This window comes from Bombina bombina, chromosome 10, assembly GCF_027579735.1.
Source record: "Bombina bombina isolate aBomBom1 chromosome 10, aBomBom1.pri, whole genome shotgun sequence".
NCBI classification, from domain to species: Eukaryota; Metazoa; Chordata; class Amphibia; order Anura; family Bombinatoridae; genus Bombina; species Bombina bombina.
In genome coordinates, this window is record NC_069508.1 from 161,876,744 (window position 1) to 161,894,961 (window position 18,218).

The 18,218-nt window shown below is 44.7% G+C and overlaps 1 protein-coding gene across 1 annotated transcript in view; it reads right to left on the bottom strand.

The window, feature by feature from the left end:
* Positions 1 to 464: 464 nt before the first annotated feature.
* Positions 465 to 18,218, bottom strand: part of SCP2 (sterol carrier protein 2) — an 88,204-nt gene continuing 70,450 nt past the window's right edge. Inside the window, exons 14-16 of the mRNA XM_053693460.1 lie at positions 17,855 to 17,984; positions 2,112 to 2,191; positions 465 to 1,752 (exon numbers count right to left, since the gene is read on the bottom strand). Of these exons, the coding sequence (XP_053549435.1) occupies positions 1,657 to 1,752; positions 2,112 to 2,191; positions 17,855 to 17,984 (306 nt within the window). The 3' untranslated portion in view covers positions 465 to 1,656. The remainder of the gene's footprint in view (positions 1,753 to 2,111; positions 2,192 to 17,854; positions 17,985 to 18,218) is intronic.

Genomic DNA, 18,218 nt, shown 5'->3' on the forward strand with positions numbered 1-18,218 from the left:
GTGGATGGAGTTTGATTATTAAAAAAAATGTAGCAAAAATCACACAAATATTTAGACTTGGCTGATATGTTATTCTACAGCAAGACAACAGATATATCTTGTAATTACACAGTGTTTACCATCCCTTTAATATTATACGTATGTTATTCTGTAGCAAGACAACAGATATATCTTGTAATTACACAGTGTTACCGTCCCTTTAATATTATATGTATGTTATTCTACAACAACACAACAGATATATCTTGTAATTACACAGTGTTTACCGTCCCTTTGATTCACAATGGTGCCCTAAGAATTAACCATTTGGTTGCCAGAGGATATAATAAGCACTCTATGGCGGCTACAAGCACCAATCTATCAGAACATTAGTGTAACATGATAGACGTCACAAGCAGAGACTTTACCTATGTATATAATTGTCTGTAAGTTATAAACTAATTATAAAACACCAAGCACACATATATGAGGAAAGGATTTATTTTGATAAAGAAAAATATACATTTAGGAAATTAGTTATTTTTTACTATTAATAACTATTGAGAGACGCAGTATCCAGCCCCTGCTGGGACCTCCACAAGAGTAACGTGCAGAGAGCGTCAGCGTCTTCTCCCTTCCTGCAATCACTGAAATTACTGCAATTACCACAACTCTATGCTGCTTCAGGAATACTCTGCATGTGTTAGTGACGATGAGGTAATCATTAGACAAGAGGGGGGAGAGTACCTGAAATCTTCAGTGCTAGCAGCAGTTAACGTGCAAGAATGCAGTATTTCTATCCTGTTGTACTTTACACCCTTCACTGCCAGAGGGGTCTGTAGTGTACAGTACCACACACGCATATGTACGCATGCGCACACACACACACGTGGGTATTCACAAATACCCATGTAAGTATGCACACATACGCACTTGTGTACACACATACATAACACGTACACACACACACAAGTATGCACACATACACTTACGTATGCAAATACACATATATGTATGTGCACACACACACACACATTTACATAAGCACAAATACACATGTAAGTTTGCACACACACAAAGATGTACCTATGCACACACACACTTATGTATACACACGCGTACATAATCACAAATACACATGTAAGTAAGCACACACAAACATGTACGTAGGCGCACACACATACATAACACACAAGTATGTATGCACACACGTACAAATGCACACATACATAAGCACAAATACACATGTATGCACACACACACATTTACACAAGCACAAATACACGTGTAAGTATGCACACACACACACAGAGATGTACATATGCACACACACACACTTATGTATACACATGCATACATAAGCACAAATACATATGTAAGTATGCACATACGTACATAACACGTACACACACGTAAGCATGCACACTCACACTTATGTACACATACACACAAATAAATGTATGCATGCACATAGACAAATGAAGGAACCCAGAGCTGGATATAGTATTACAACCCTGGGTGCATCCGGGTAGATACATTGTTCTGAGCACAGGTCTGATCTGGAAGTGAAGGGTTACTGGGAACAACAGGTCCTCATAATGCTGCAGCAATTGTCATTGCTCTGAGAGAGCCACTGTGTTCTTCCTGTGTCTCTGTGAGCTGAAACTTTCAGGGACCTCAGAGCTTGGCTTTTACCGGCTGCAGCTGTAGGCTCTGCAATTTCATGGCCAAACCCATATTGCCGGTGATCTTCAGCTTGCCCTGGAAAAAAGCCTAAGAGACAGAGAGATGGTCAGTGTGTGGCCCCTTCATCAGGTCAGATGCAGTCACACAGATACAAAGTTGCCCGTTACTTTATATGTAATTAATAACAAAGGGAGTGAGATCTGGCATAGGCTGTAGCTTTTATTATCTACACCCAGCTGAATACTGTACATGTGACCTCTAACAACCCTACATGACCAGTACATGGTCGTACAGAACTAACCCAGACCCCAGCTGTGCAGGAAATTCATGTATTGTCACCAAAACCTGCTGTCCTCCTCCGGTGTCCCCCAAACCATCCTCTGTCTTACAGCAGGACTCTCACAGACACATGGAGGTTATGAAACGCAACAGTTGCACCAACTCACCGTCTGAGGATTTATTTTTCCTGTCATCAGAGATAGCAGGTCCGAGTCAGCCATAGTAATAGTGCAGTCTGCTTTCTTATCTGCAATAGAACGACTGGTTTACACACAAGACAGAAATACTCATCACTGACCCCAGCCCAGCAGCCCCTCACTGTAGACACATGCCAGCCTTGCCCTTGTATTACTCACTATAGACACATGCCAGTCTCTCCCTCTGTATCCCTCACTGTAGACACACACCAGCCTCACCCTCTGTATCCCTCACTGTAAACACATGCCAGCCTGTCCCTCTGTATCCCTCACTGTAAACACATGCCAGCCTTGCCCTCTGTATCCCTCACTGCAGCCTTTCCCCCTTTTTATCCCTCACTCTAGACACATGCCAGCCTTGCCCCCTTTGTATCCCTCACTATAGACACATGCCAGCCTTGCCCTTGTATCCCTTACTGTGGACACATGCCAGCCTCTCTCTCTGTATTCCTCACTGCAGACACGCCAGCCTTGCCCCCTTTGTATCCCTCACTATAGACACATGCCAGCCTTGCCCTTGTATCCCTCACTGTAGACACATGCCAGCCTTGTTCTTGTATCCCTCACTGTAGACACATGCCAGCCTTGCTCTTGTATCCCTCACTGTAGACACATGCCAGCCATGCCCTTGTATCCATCACTGCATGCAAATGCTAGCCTTGCCCTTGTTTCCCTTACTGCAGGCAGATGCCAGCCTTGCCCTTATAGTCCTCACGATAAACACATGCCAGCCTTGCCCTCTGTATCCCTCACTGTAGACAAATGCCAGCCTTACCCTCTGTATCCCTAACTGCATACAAATGCCAGCCTTACCCTCTGTATTCCTCACTGCAGGCACATGCCAGTCTTACCCTCTGTATCCCTCACTGTAGACACAAGCCAGCCTTGCCCTCTGTATCTCTTACTGCATGCACATGCCAGCCTTACCCTCTGTGTATCTCACTGCAGGCACATGCCAGCCGTACCCTCTGTATCTCTCACTGCAGGCACATGTCAGCCTTGCCCTCTATACCACTCACTGCATGCACATGTCAGCCGTACCCTCTGTATCTCTCACTGCAGGCACATGCCAGCCTTGCCCTCATGCACTTACACAAGTTGTCTTAGAGCTGACCTTACACAATCATATGAGCAGTTGCAGAGCTGACCTCACACAGTCACATGAGCGCTTGTAGATCTGACCTCACACAGTCACAAGCACTTGTAGATCTGACCTCACACAGTCACATGAGCGCTTGTAGATCTGACCTCACACAGTCATAAGCACTTGTAGATCTGACCTCACACAGTCACATGAGCACTTGTAGAGCTGACCTCACACAGTCACATGAGCGTTTGTAGATCTGACCTCACACAGTCACAAGCACTTGTAGAGCTGACCTCACACAGTCACATGAACGCTTGTAGATCTGACCTCACACAGTCACAAGCACTTGTAGATCTGACCTCACACAGTCACATGAGCGCTTGTAGAGCTGACCTCACAGTAACAAGCACTTGTAGATCTGACCTCACACAGTCACATGAGCACTTGTAGATCTGACCTCACACAGTCACATGAGCGCTTGTAGATCTGACCTCACACAGTCACAAGCACTTGTAGATCTGACCTCACACAGTCACAAGCACTTGTAGATCTGACCTCACACAGTCACATGAGCACTTGTAGAGCTGACCTCACACAGTCACAAGCACTTGTAGATCTGACCTCACACAACCACATGAACGCTTGTAGAGCTGACCTCACACAGTCACATGAACGCTTGTAGAGCTGACCTCACACAGTCACATGAGCGCTTGTAGAGCTGACCTCACACAGTCACATGAGCGCTTGTAGAGCTGACCTCACACAGTCACATGAGCGCTTGTAGATCTGACCTCACACAATCACATGAGCGCTTGTAGAGCTGACCTCACACAGTCACAAGCACTTGTAGATCTGACCTTACAGTCACATGAGCATTTGTAGAGCTGACCTCACACAGTCACATGAGCGCTTGTAGATCTGACCTCACACAATCACATGAGCGCTTGTAGAGCTGACCTCACACAGTCACAAGCACTTGTAGAGCTGACCTCACACAATCACATGAGCGCTTGTAGATCTGACCTCACACAGTCACATGAGCGCTTGTAGATCTGACCTCACACAATCACATGAGCGCTTGTAGAGCTGACCTCACACAGTCACATGAGCGTTTGCAGAGCTGACCTCACACAGTCACATGAGCACTTGTAGAGCTGACCTCACACAGTCACATGAGCACTTGTAAAGCTGACCTCACACAATCACATGAGCGGTTGTAGAGCTGACCTCACACAGTCACAAGCACTTGTAGATCTGACCTTACAGTCACATGAGCATTTGTAGAGCTGACCTCACACAGTCACATGAGCGCTTGTAGATCTGACCTCACACAATCACATGAGCGCTTGTAGAGCTGACCTCACACAGTCACAAGCACTTGTAGAGCTGACCTCACACAATCACATGAGCGCTTGTAGATCTGACCTCACACAGTCACATGAGCGCTTGTAGATCTGACCTCACACAATCACATGAGCGCTTGTAGAGCTGACCTCACACAGTCACATGAGCGTTTGCAGAGCTGACCTCACACAGTCACATGAGCACTTGTAGAGCTGACCTCACACAGTCACATGAGCACTTGTAAAGCTGACCTCACACAATCACATGAGCGGTTGTAGAGCTGACCTCACACAGTCACATGAGTGCTTGTAGATCTGACCTCACACAGTCACAAGCACTTGTAAAGCTGACCTCACAGAGTCACAAGCACATGTAGAGCTGACCTCACACAATCACATGAGCGCTTGTAGAGCTGACCTCACACAGTCACATGAGCGCTTGTAGAGCTGACCTCACACAGTCACATGAGCGCTTGTAGAGCTGACCTCACATTGTCACAAGCACTTGTAGAGCTGACCTCACACAGTCACAAAAGCTGTTGCAGAGCTGACCTCACACAGTCACATAAGCAGGTGCAGAGCTGACCTCACAGGCGCATAAGCTGTTGCAGAGCTGACCTCACAGTCACATAAGCAGTTGCAGAGCTGACCTCACACAGTCACATAAGCAGAGCTGACCTCACAGGCGCATAAGCTGTTGCAGAGCTGACCTCACACAGTCACATAAGCTGTTGCAGAGCGGTCCTCACACAATCACATGATCAGTTGTAGAGCTGACCTCGCACAGTCACATGAGCAGCAGCGGAGCTGACCTCACACACTCACAAGAGCGGTTGTAAACCTGACCTCACACAGTCACATGAGCGCTTGTAGAGCTGACCTCACACAGTCACATGAGCGCTTGTAGAGCTGACCTCACATTGTCACAAGCACTTGTAGAGCTGACCTCACACAGTCACATAAGCTGTTGCAGAGCTGACCTCACACAGTCACATAAGCTGTTGCAGAGCTGACCTCACACAGTCACATAAGCTGTTGCAGAGCTGACCTCACACAGTCACATAAGCAGGTGCAGAGCTGACCTCACAGGCGCATAAGCTGTTGCAGAGCTGACCTCACACAGTCACATAAGCAGTTGCAGAGCTGACCTCACACAGTCACATAAGCTGTTGCAGAGCGGACCTCACACAGTCACATGAGCAGCAGCGGAGCTGACCTCACACACTCACAAGAGCGGTTGTAAAGCTGACCTCACACAATCACATGAGCGGTTGTAAAGCTGACCTCACACAATCACATGAGCGGTTGTAAAGCTGACCTCACACAACCTTGGCCCTCCAGACGTTTCAGAACAACATTTCCCATGATGCTTAACTTGACTTCAGTGTGCCTAAGCATTAGGGCTGAAACAACAAGTAAAATCGATAATGAAAATTGTTGTCAACGATTTTCATTATCGATTAGTTGGTTATCTTATAGTTGTTGTTTTATGAGCTGGTAAGGCGCTGCTGCACCATCTTACACCTCCCCTCTCCCACGGCGCGCATGCAGACTGTTTTTGCCCAACTGCGCCACTTCCCTCCCCCTACAGTGTGCACTGATATGTGTTGCGGCGGCCGCTTTTATAGGAGAGGTTCAGAGCTGACCAGAGCACCTCTACCCTTAGCGTGGAGCATTCCTGGCACTGTCTCACACAGAGCAGATAGATTCAGTAAGCACAAACTCACTTTGCTACAATGAGTACAAGGTGGGTAGTACGGAGTGCTCCTTGTAAGGTTAGGTAAAATTTCAGAGCACTTATAGAAGCAACTTTGCTACGGAGGTTAACACAATGTAACGCCAGGGGGCAGGACAAGTGCCTACACTATAAAGGCAAAATTGATGGTTTTATGAAGAGCCATTTTGTATGTAAAAACAGGTTGACCGTCACGGTACAAGGTTTGGGATATTAAAGTCATTACTTCACAACTACCCATCACTTCTGCCGGTTTGCTACATGTACACCAGTATCAATGCCATTTCCCCTCCAGCATACAGGCTGCTCCTCATCAGCGCCACACACAGAAGTCTGGACTTGTTACATTCATTCTACAACTCATGTCAGTTTTCACAACAAACGACAGGGTTTCATCTGAATAAGACCAGACCAGTACCAAGGAGTCCAATTCAAATAACAGACTCGCAAATATTAGTATCAACCCACCTAGTCATTGTTTGAAGCCAACATGCTTAGAACATAATCAGAGGGAAAGCAGTAAATCTTTTTTTATTTATGCATTTTTGTAAAAGTACAGCGTTAAAGGGACAGTCTTGTCAAAATTAAACGTTCATGATTCAGATAGGAGATGCAATCTTAAACAACTCCAATTCACGTTTATCATCAAATTTGCTTTGCTCTCTTGGTATTCTTTGTTAAAAGCTAGACCAAGGTAGGCTCATATGCTAATTTTTAAACCCTTGAAGGCTGCCTATTATCTCAGTGCATTTTGACAGTTATTCATAGTTAGACACTGCTTGTTCATGTGCGTCATATAAACAACATTGTGCTTACTCCTGTGGAGTTGAAAAGTTTTCATTAAAGGGACAGTCTACACTAAAAATTTTATTGTTTAAAAAGATAGACAATCCCTTTATTCCCCATTCCCCATAACTAACACGGTTATATTAATATACCTGCATTTTAGCCACTCAGTGCTGACTCATAAATAACTCAACAGGAGTGAGTACAATGTTATCTGTATGGCATACATAAAACCTTTACCTTTATTTTGTAATTTAAAGTGTAATTATAATAAGAAAAACATAATTTATGCTTACCTGATAAATTCCTTTCTCCTGTAGTGTAGTCAGTCCACGGGTCATCATTACTTCTGGGATATTAACTCCTCCCCAACAGGAAGTGCAAGAGGATCACCCAAGCAGAGCTGCTATATAGCTCCTCCCCTCTACGTCACACCCAGTCATTCGACCGAGAACCAAACGAGAAAGGAGAAACTATAGGGTGCAGTGGTGACTGGAGTATAATTTAAAAATTTAGACCTGCCATAAAAAACAGGGCGGGCCGTGGACTGACTACACTACAGGAGAAAGGAATTTATCAGGTAAGCATAAATTATGTTTTCTCCTGTTAAGTGTAGTCAGTCCACGGGTCATCATTACTTCTGGGATACCAATACCAAAGCTAAAGTACACGGATGACGGGAGGGACAGGCAGGATCTTTATACGGAAGGGACCACTGCCTGAAGAACCTTTCTCCCAAAAACAGCCTCCGAAGAAGCAAAAGTGTCAAATTTGTAAAATTTGGAAAAAGTATGAAGAGAAGACCAAGTTGCAGCCTTGCAAATCTGTTCAACAGATGCCTCATTCTTAAAGGCCCAAGTGGAAGCCACAAGCTCTAGTAGAATGAGCTGTAATTCTTTCAGGAGGCTGCTGTCCAGCAGTCTCATAGGCTAAACGTATTATGCTACGAAGCCAAAAAGAGAGAGAGGTAGCAGAAGCTTTTTGACCTCTCCTCTGTCCAGAATAAACGACAAACAGGGAAGAAGTTTGGCGAAAATCTTTAGTTGCCTGTAAATAAAATTTCAGGGCACGGACTACATCTAGATTGTGCAGAAGTCGTTCCTTCTTTGAAGAAGGGTTAGGACACAATGATGGAACAACAATCTCTTGATTGATATTCTTGTTAGTGACAACCTTAGGTAAGAACCCAGGTTTAGTACGCAGAACTACCTTATCTGAATGAAAAATCATATACGGAGAATCACAATGTAAGGCTGATAACTCAGAGACTCTACGAGCCGAGGAAATAGCCATTAAAAACAGAACTTTCCAAGATAACAATTTAATATCAATGGAATGAAGGGGTTCAAACGGAACACCCTGTAAAACGTTAAGAACTAAATTTAAGCTCCATGGTGGAGCAACAGTTTTAAACACAGGCTTAATCCTGGCCAAAGCCTGGCAAAAAGCCTGAACGTCTGGAACTTCTGACAGACGTTTGTGTAAAAGAATGGACAGAGCTGAGATCTGTCCCTTTAAGGAACTAGCAGATAAACCCTTTTCTAAACCCTCTTGTAGAAAAGACAATATCCTAGGAATCCTAACCTTACTCCATGAGTAACTCTTGGATTCGCACCAATGTAAGTATTTACGCCATATTTTATGGTAAATCTTTCTGGTAACAGGTTTCCTAGCCTGTATTAAGGTATCAATTACTGACTCAGAAAATCCACGCTTTGATAAAATCAAGCGTTCAATTTCCAAGCAGTCAGCTTCAGAGAAATTAGATTTTGATGTTTGAAAGGACCCTGAATTAGAAGGTCCTGTCTCAGAGGCAGAGACCAAGGTGGACAGGATGACATGTCCACTAGATCTGCATACCAGGTCCTGCGTGGCCACGCAGGCGCTATTAGAATCACCGATGCTCTCTCCTGTTTGATCCTGGCAATCAAACGAGGAAGCATCGGGAAGGGTGGAAACACATAGGCCATCCCGAAGGTCCAAGGTGCTGTCAAAGCATCTACCAGGACCGCTCCCGGGTCCCTGGACCTGGACCCGTAACAAGGAAGCTTGGCGTTCTGGCGAGACGCCATGAGATCTATCTCTGGTTTGCCCCAAAGTCGAAGTATTTGGGCAAAGACCTCCGGATGAAGTTCCCACTCCCCCGGATGAAAAGTCTGACGACTTAGGAAATCCGCCTCCCAGTTCTCCACTCCAGGAATGTGGATCGCTGACAGGTGGCAAGAGTGAGACTCTGCCCAGCGAATTATCTTTGATACTTCCATCATCGCTAGGGAGCTTCTTGTCCCTCCTTGATGGTTGATGTAAGCTACAGACGTGATGTTGTCCGACTGAAACCTGATGAACCCCCGAGTTGTTAACTGAGGCCAAGCCAGAAGGGCATTGAGAACTGCTCTTAATTCCAGAATGTTTATTGGAAGGAGACTCTCCTCCTGAGTCCATGATCCCTGAGCCTTCAGGGAATTCCAGACAGCGCCCCAACCTAGTAGGCTGGCGTCTGTTGTTACAATTGTCCAATCTGGTCTGCTGAATGGCATCCCACTGGACAGATGTGGCCGAGAAAGCCACCATAGAAGAGAATTTCTGGTCTCTTGATCCAGATTCAGAGTAGGGGACAAATCTGAGTAATCCCCATTCCACTGACTTAGCATGCACAATTGCAGCGGTCTAAGATGTAGGCGTGCAAAGGGTACTATGTCCATTGCCGCTACCATTAAGCCGATTACCTCCATGCATTGAGCCACTGACGGGTGTTGAATGGAATGAAGGACACGGCAAGCATTTTGAAGCTTTGTTAACCTGCCTTCTGTCAGGTAGATCTTCATTTCTACAGAATCTATAAGAGTCCCCAAGAAGGGAACTTTTGTGAGTGGAAAGAGAGAACTTTTCTCTTCGTTCACCTTCCACCCATGCGACCTTAGAAATGCCAGTACTAACTCTGTATGAGACTTGGCAGTTTGAAAGCTTGACGCTTGTATCAGAATGTCGTCTAGGTACGGAGCCACCGAAATTCCTTGCGGTCTTAGTACCGCCAGAAGAGCGCCCAGAACCTTTGTGAAGATTCTTGGAGCCGTAGCCAATCCGAATGGAAGAGCTACAAACTGGTAATGCCTGTCTAGGAAGGCAAACCTTAGATACCGGTAATGATCTTTGTGAATCGGTATGTGAAGGTAAGCGTCCTTTAAATCCACTGTGGTCATGTACTGACCCTTTTGGATCATGGGTAAGATTGTCCGAATAGTTTCCATTTTGAACGATGGAACTCTTAGGAATTTGTTTAAGATCTTTAAATCCAAGATTGGTCTGAAGGTTCCTTCTTTCTTGGGAACCACAAACAGATTTGAGTAAAACCCCTGTCCGTGCTCCGACCGCGGAACCGGGTGGATCACTCCCATTAGCAAAAGATCTTGTACACAGCGTAGAAACGCCTCTTTCTTTATTTGGTTTGTTGACAACCTTGAAAGATGAAATCTACCTTTTGGGGGAGAGATTTTGAAGTCCAGAAGATATCCCTGAGATATGATCTCTAACGCCCAGGGATCCTGGACATCTCTTGCCCAAGCCTGGGCGAAGAGAGAAAGTCTGCCCCCCACTAGATCCGTTCCCGGATCGGGGGCCCTCAATTCATGCTGTCTTAGGGGCAGCAGCAGGTTTTCTGGCCTGCTTGCCCTTGTTCCAGGACTGGTTAGGTTTCCAGCCTTGTCTGTAGCGAGCAACAGCTCCTTCCTGTTTTGGTGCAGAGGAAGTTGATGCTGCTCCTGCTTGAAGTTACGAAAGGCACGAAAATTAGACTGTCTAGCCCTAGGTTTGGCTCTGTCTTGAGGCAGGGCATGGCCTTTACCTCCTGTAATGTCAGCGATAATTTCTTTCAAACCGGGCCCGAATAAGGTCTGCCCTTTGAAAGGTATGTTAAGTAATTTAGATTTAGAAGTAACATCAGCTGACCAGGATTTTAGCCACAGTGCTCTACGTGCCTGAATGGCGAATCCGGAATTCTTAGCCGTAAGTTTAGTTAAATGTACTACAGCATCTGAAATAAATGAATTAGCTAGCTTAAGGGTTTTAAGCTTATTTGAAATCTCATCTATGGTTATTGAGTCAAGAGTCTCTTCCAGAGACTCGGACCAAAATGCGGCCGCAGCCGTGACAGACGCAATACATGCAAGGGGTTGCAATATAAAACCTTGTTGAACAAACATTTTCTTAAGGTAACCCTCTAATTTTTTATCCATTGGATCTGAAAAGGCACAGCTATCCTCCACCGGGATAGTGGTACGCTTAGCCAGAGTAGAAACCGCTCCCTCCACCTTAGGGACCATCTGCCATAAGTCCCGTGTGGTGGCGTCTATTGGAAACATTTTTCTAAATACAGGAGGGGGGGAAAAGGGTACACCGGGCCTATCCCACTCCTTAGTAATTATCTCTGTAAGCCTCTTAGGTATAGGAAATACGTCAGTACTCGATGGTACTGCATAGTATCTATCCAGCCTACATAAATTTCTCTGGGATTGCAACGGTGTTACAATCATTCAGAGCCGCTAATACCTCCCCTAGCAGTACACGGAGGTTTTCTAGTTTAAACTTAAAATTTGAAATGTCTGAATCCACTCTATTTGGATCAGATCCGTCACCTGCAGATTGAAGCTCTCCGTCCTCATGTTCTGCAAATTGTGACGCAGTATCTGACATGGCCCTAATATTATCAGCGCACTCTGTTCTCACCCCAGAGTGATCTCGCTTACCTCTAAGTTCTGGTAATTTAGACAAAACTTCAGTCATAACATTAGCCATGTCCTGTAGTGTGATTTGTAATGGCCGCCCTGAAGTACTCGGCGTTACAATATCACGCACCTCCCGAGCGGGAGATGCAGGTACTGACACGTGAGGCAAGTTAGTCGGCATAACTTCCCCCTCGTTGTTTGGTGAATGATGTTCAATTTGTACAGATTGACTTTTATTTAAAGTAGCATCAATGCAATTAGTACATAAATTTCTATTGGGCTCCACCTTGGCTTTTGCACATATAGCACAGAGATATTCCTCTGAGTCAGACATGTTTAACAAACTAGCAATTAAACTAGCAAGCTTGGAAATACTTTTCAACTCAATTTACAAGTAATATGAAAAACGCACTGTGCCCTTAAGAAGCACAGAAAAAAACTATGACAGTTGAATAACAATGAACCGGAGAAATTATAAAAACCAAATTTTTCCCGGTAAAGGCATAAATTTAGCAAAGGATTGCCCCCATTAGCAATGGATAACTAACCCTTAATAGCAGAAAAAAATGTACAAAATATAAACGTTTTTTATCACAGTCAAAGCACAATCTCACAGGTCTGCTGTGAGTGATTACCTCCCTCAAAATAATTTTTGAAGACCCTTGAGCTCTGTAGAGACGATCCGGATCATGCAGGGAGAGAAACAGACTTGTGACTGAATTTCTGATGCGTAGCAAAAGCGCCAAAATAGGCCCCTCCCCCTCACACACAGCAGTGAGGGAAGTTCAGTAAACTGTCTTAAATTAAAATAAACGACAGCCAAGTGGAAAAACATAATTTATGCTTACCTGATAAATTCCTTTCTTCTGTAGTGTGATCAGTCCACGGGTCATCATTACTTCTGGGATATTAACTCCTCCCCAACAGGAAGTGCAAGAGGATTCACCCAGCAGAGCTGCATATAGCTCCTCCCCTCTACGTCACTCCCAGTCATTCGACCAAGGACCAACGAGAAAGGAAAAGCCAAGGGTGAAGTGGTGACTGGAGTATAAATTAAAAAATATTTACCTGCCTTAAAACAGGGCGGGCCGTGGACTGATCACACTACAGAAGAAAGGAATTTATCAGGTAAGCATAAATTATGTTTTCTTCTGTTAAGTGTGATCAGTCCACGGGTCATCATTACTTCTGGGATACCAATACCAAAGCAAAAGTACACGGATGACGGGAGGGATAGGCAGGCTCTTTATACAGAAGGAACCACTGCCTGAAGAACCTTTCTCCCAAAAATAGCCTCCGATGAAGCAAAAGTGTCAAATTTGTAAAATTTGGAAAAAGTATGAAGCGAAGACCAAGTTGCAGCCTTGCAAATCTGTTCAACAGAGGCCTCATTCTTAAAGGCCCAAGTAGAAGCCACAGCTCTAGTGGAATGAGCTGTAATCCTTTCAGGAGGCTGCTGTCCAGCAGTCTCATAAGCTAAACGAATTATGCTACGAAGCCAAAAAGAAAGAGAGGTAGCAGAAGCTTTTTGACCTCTCCTCTGCCCAGAGTAAACGACAAACAGAGAAGACGTTTGTCGAAATTCCTTAGTTGCCTGTAAGTAAAATTTTAGAGCACGGACTACATCCAGGTTGTGCAGTAGACGTTCCTTCTTCGAAGAAGGATTTGGGCATAAAGAAGGAACAACAATCTCTTGATTGATATTCCTGTTAGTAACTACCTTAGGTAAGAACCCAGGTTTAGTACGCAGAACTACCTTATCCGAATGAAAAATCAAATAAGGAGAATCACAATGTAAGGCTGATAACTCAGAGACTCTTCGAGCCGAGGAAATAGCCATTAAAAATAGAACTTTCCAAGATAACAACTTTATATCAATGGAATGAAGGGGTTCAAACGGAACGCCCTGTAAAACATTAAGAACAAGGTTTAAACTCCATGGTGGAGCAACCGTTTTAAACACAGGCTTAATCCTGGCCAAAGCCTGACAAAAAGCCTGGACGTCAGGAACTTCTGACAGACGTTTGTGTAACAGAATGGACAGAGCTGAGATCTGTCCCTTTAATGAACTAGCGGATAAACCCTTTTCTAAACCTTCTTGTAGAAAAGACAATATCCTAGGAATCCTAACCTTACTCCAAGAGTAACCTTTGGATTCACACCAATATAGGTATTTACGCCATATCTTATGGTAAATCTTTCTGGTAACAGGTTTCCTAGCCTGTATTAAGGTATCAATAACTGGCTCAGAAAACCCACGTCTTGATAAAATCAAGCGTTCAATTTCCAAGCAGTCAGCTTCAGAGAAGTTAGACTTTGATGTTTGAAGGGACCCTGTATCAGAAGGTCCTGTTTCAGAGGTAGAGACCAAGGTGGACAGGATGACATGTCCACCAGATCTGCATACCAAGTCCTGCGTGGCCACGCAGGTGCTATTAGAATCACTGATGCTCTCTCTTGTTTGATTCTGGCAATCAATCGAGGAAGCATCGGGAAGGGTGGAAACACGTAAGCCATCCTGAAGTCCCAAGGTGCTGTCAGGGCATCTATCAGGACTGCTTCTGGATCCCTGGATCTGGACCCATAACGAGGAAGCTTGGCATTCTGTCGAGACGCCATGAGATCTATCTCTGGTTTGCCCCAACGTCAAAGTATTTGGGCAAAGACCTCCGGATGAAGTTCCCACTCCCCCGGATGAAAAGTCTGACGACTTAAGAAATCCGCCTCCCAGTTCTCCACTCCCGGGATGTGGATTGCTGACAGGTGGCAAGAGTGAGACTCTGCCCAGCGAATTATCTTTGATACTTCCATCATAGCTAGGGAGCTTCGTGTCCCTCCCTGATGGTTGATGTAAGCTACAGTCGTGATGTTGTCCGACTGAAACCTGATGAAACTCCGCGTTGTCAACTGGGGCCAAGCCAGGAGGGCATTGAGAACTGCTCTCAATTCCAGAATGTTTATTGGCAGGAGACTCTCCTCCTGACTCCATTGTCCCTGAGCCTTCAGAGAATTCCAGACGGCACCCCAACCTAGAAGGCTGGCGTCTGTTGTTACAATTGTCCAGTCTGGTCTGCTGAATGGCATCCCCCTGGACAGATGTGGCCGAGAAAGCCACCAAAGAAGAGAATTTCTGGTCTCTTGATCCAGATTCAGAGAAGGGGATAAGTCTGAGTAATCCCCATTCCACTGACTTAGCATGCACAGTTGCAGTGGTCTGAGGTGTAGGCGTGCAAAGGGTACTATGTCCATTGCCGCTACCATTAAGCCGATTACCTCCATGCATTGAGCCACTGACTGAGTGTTGAATGGAATGAAGGGTGCGGCAAGCACTTTGAAGTCTTGTTAACCTGTCCTCTGTCAGGTAAATCTTCATTTTTACAGAATCTATAAGAGTCCCCAGGAAGGGAACTCTTGTGAGTGGAACGAGTGAACTTTTCTTTTCGTTCACCTTCCATCCATGTGACCTTAGAAATGCCAGTACTAACTCTGTATGAGACTTGGCAGTTTGAAAGCTTGAAGCTTGAATCAGAATGTCGTCTAGGTATGGAGCTACCGAGATTCCCCGCGGTCTTAGTACCGCCAGAAGAGCACCCAGAACCTTTGTGAAGATTCTTGGAGCTGTAGCCAATCCGAATGGAAGAGCTACAAACTGGTAATGCCTGTCTAGGAAGGCAAACCTTAGGTACCGGTAATGATCTTTGTGAATCGGTATGTGAAGGTAAGCATCTTTTAAATCTACAGTGGTCATGTACTGACCCTCTTGGATCATAGGTAAAATTGTCCGAATAGTCTCCATCTTGAACGATGGAACTCTTAGGAACTTGTTTAGGATCTTTAAGTCCAGGATTGGTCTGAAAGTTCCCTCTTTTTTGGGAACCACAAACAGATTTGAGTAAAACCCTTGTCCCTGTTCCGATCGTGGAACTGGGTGGATTACTCCCATTAACAAGAGCTCTTGTACGCAGCGTAGAAACGCCTCTTTCTTTGTCTGGATTGTTGGCAACCTTGACAGATGAAATCTCTCTCTTGGAGGAGAGTATTTGAAGTCCAGAAGGTATCCCTGAGATATTATTTCTAGCGCCCAGGGATCCTGGACATCTCTTGCCCAAGCCTGGGCGAAGAGAGAAAGCCTGCCCCCCACTAGATCCGATCCCGGATCGGGGGCCCTCAATTCATGCCGTTTTAGGGGCAGCAGTAGGTTTCCTGGTCTGCTTGCCCTTGTTCCAGGACTGGTTAGGTTTCCAGCCTTGTCTGTAGCGAGCAACAGCTCCTTCCTGTTTTGGTGCAGAGGAAGTTGATGCTGCTCCTGCTTTGAAATTACGAAAGGAACGAAAATTAGACTGTCTAGTCTTAGTTTTGGCTTTGTCCTGAGGCAGGGCATGGCCTTTACCTCCTGTAATGTCAGCGATAATCTCTTTCAACCCGGGCCCGAATAAGGTCTGCCCTTTGAAAGGTATATTAAGCAATTTAGACTTAGAAGTAACATCAGCTGACCAGGATTTTAGCCACAGCGCCCTGCGTGCCTGAATGGCGAATCCTGAATTCTTCGCCGTAAGTTTAGTTAGATGTACTACGGCCTTTCCCCCTCACACACAGCAGTGAGAGAGAACAGAAACTGTCAGAAAAAGATTAAGCAACTGCCAAGTGGAAAAATGGTGCCCAAACATTTATTCACTCAGTACCTCAGCAAATGAAAACGATTTTACATTCCAGCAAAAACGTTAAACATAATTTCTAATTATTAAACAGCTTAATGTACTTCTTACAGTGTAATTCTAGTGAAGTACCATTCCCCCCATAGCCCTCTCACACCTCCTATCTAGTCGTTGGGTGCAAGAGAATGACTGGGAGTGACGTAGAGGGGAGGAGCTATATGCAGCTCTGCTGGGTGAATCCTCTTGCACTTCCTGTTGGGGAGGAGTTAATATCCCAGAAGTAATGATGACCCGTGGACTGATCACACTTAACAGAAGAAAACAGTGCCCAAAACAATTTTTCACCCAGTACCTCAGATAATTAAACGATTTAATATGCCAGCAAAACGTTTAAAATCAAATAACATGAAATGTCATTAAACAGCCTGTTGCTAGACGTTCCCACTGCAAGTTAGGCTAAAAGTTATATGCATATAGTATTATCCCAGTGAAGTGCCATTCCCCAGAATACTGAAGTGTAAACATATATACATAACAGCCTGATACCAGTTGCTACTACTGCATTTAAGGCTGAACTTACATTATATCGGTATTGGCAGTATTTTCTCAGTCAATTCCATTCCTCAGAAAATAATATACTGCAACATACCTCTTTGCAGGTGAACCTGCCCGCTGTCCCCTGATCTGAAGTTTACCTCACTCCTCAGAATGGCCGAGAACAGCAAAATGAATCTTAGCTACGCCGGCTAAAATCATCCAAAAACTCAGGTAGATTCTTCTTCAAATTCTACCTGAGAAGGAACAACACACTCAGGTGCTGTTTTAAAATAACAAACTTTTGATTGAAGATATAAAAACTAAGTATAATCACCACAGTCCTCTCACACATCCTATCTATTAGTTGGGTGCAAGAGAATGACAGGGTGTGACGTAGAGGGGAGGAGCTATATAGCAGCTCTGCTTGGGTGATCCTCTTGCACTTCCTGTTGGGGAGGAGTTAATATCCCAGAAGTAATGATGACCCGTGGACTGACTACACTTAACAGGAGAAATATTAATTTAACTGCTGAAGTACATATTGCATAACTTTTATATATAATATAGCAAATCAATATTTTCTGACAGGGTGATAATTTAATATAACAGTGCAAAACAGTGGAATAGGTAATAAAGGGATTATCTATCTTTTTAAACAATACATTTTGGTGTAAACCTTCTTTTAGTATTTTTTTTTATCCGATTAATTGAAAAAAGAATCGCCCAGCTAATCGATTATGAAAATAATTGTTAGTTGTAGCCCTACTAAGCACCATGGGTAATGTAGTTCTGAAACATCTGGAGGGCCACGGTTCCTTATCTCTGAACTAGAGCAGCAGTTATACTAACCTGAGTTAAAGGCCACAGATCCTTTTCCATTCTTAACATCAACCACCCATGTTGCCTCCTTGCCCCCAGGTCCATCTTTCACTTTGAATGCAAAGATTCCTCCAATCTTTTTAACGTACTGTTCCCCTTCCTAGTGGGACAGAGAAGACATGGCAGTATGAGACCAATAACAATGTATAAAGCGAGAGGATTACGGTGTCACAGGTCAGATGCCCACTGGTCAGTTTAACAGGGCTGGACTGAATCACTCATGTTCTATATAGTGGGCTCTGGCACCACTGTGTTGTACCTGGTGACATTTAATTGTAGAAAGTCAGCTGACAGCACTGCTCAAATAGTAACTCTTTATCTGCCAAACTGCGGT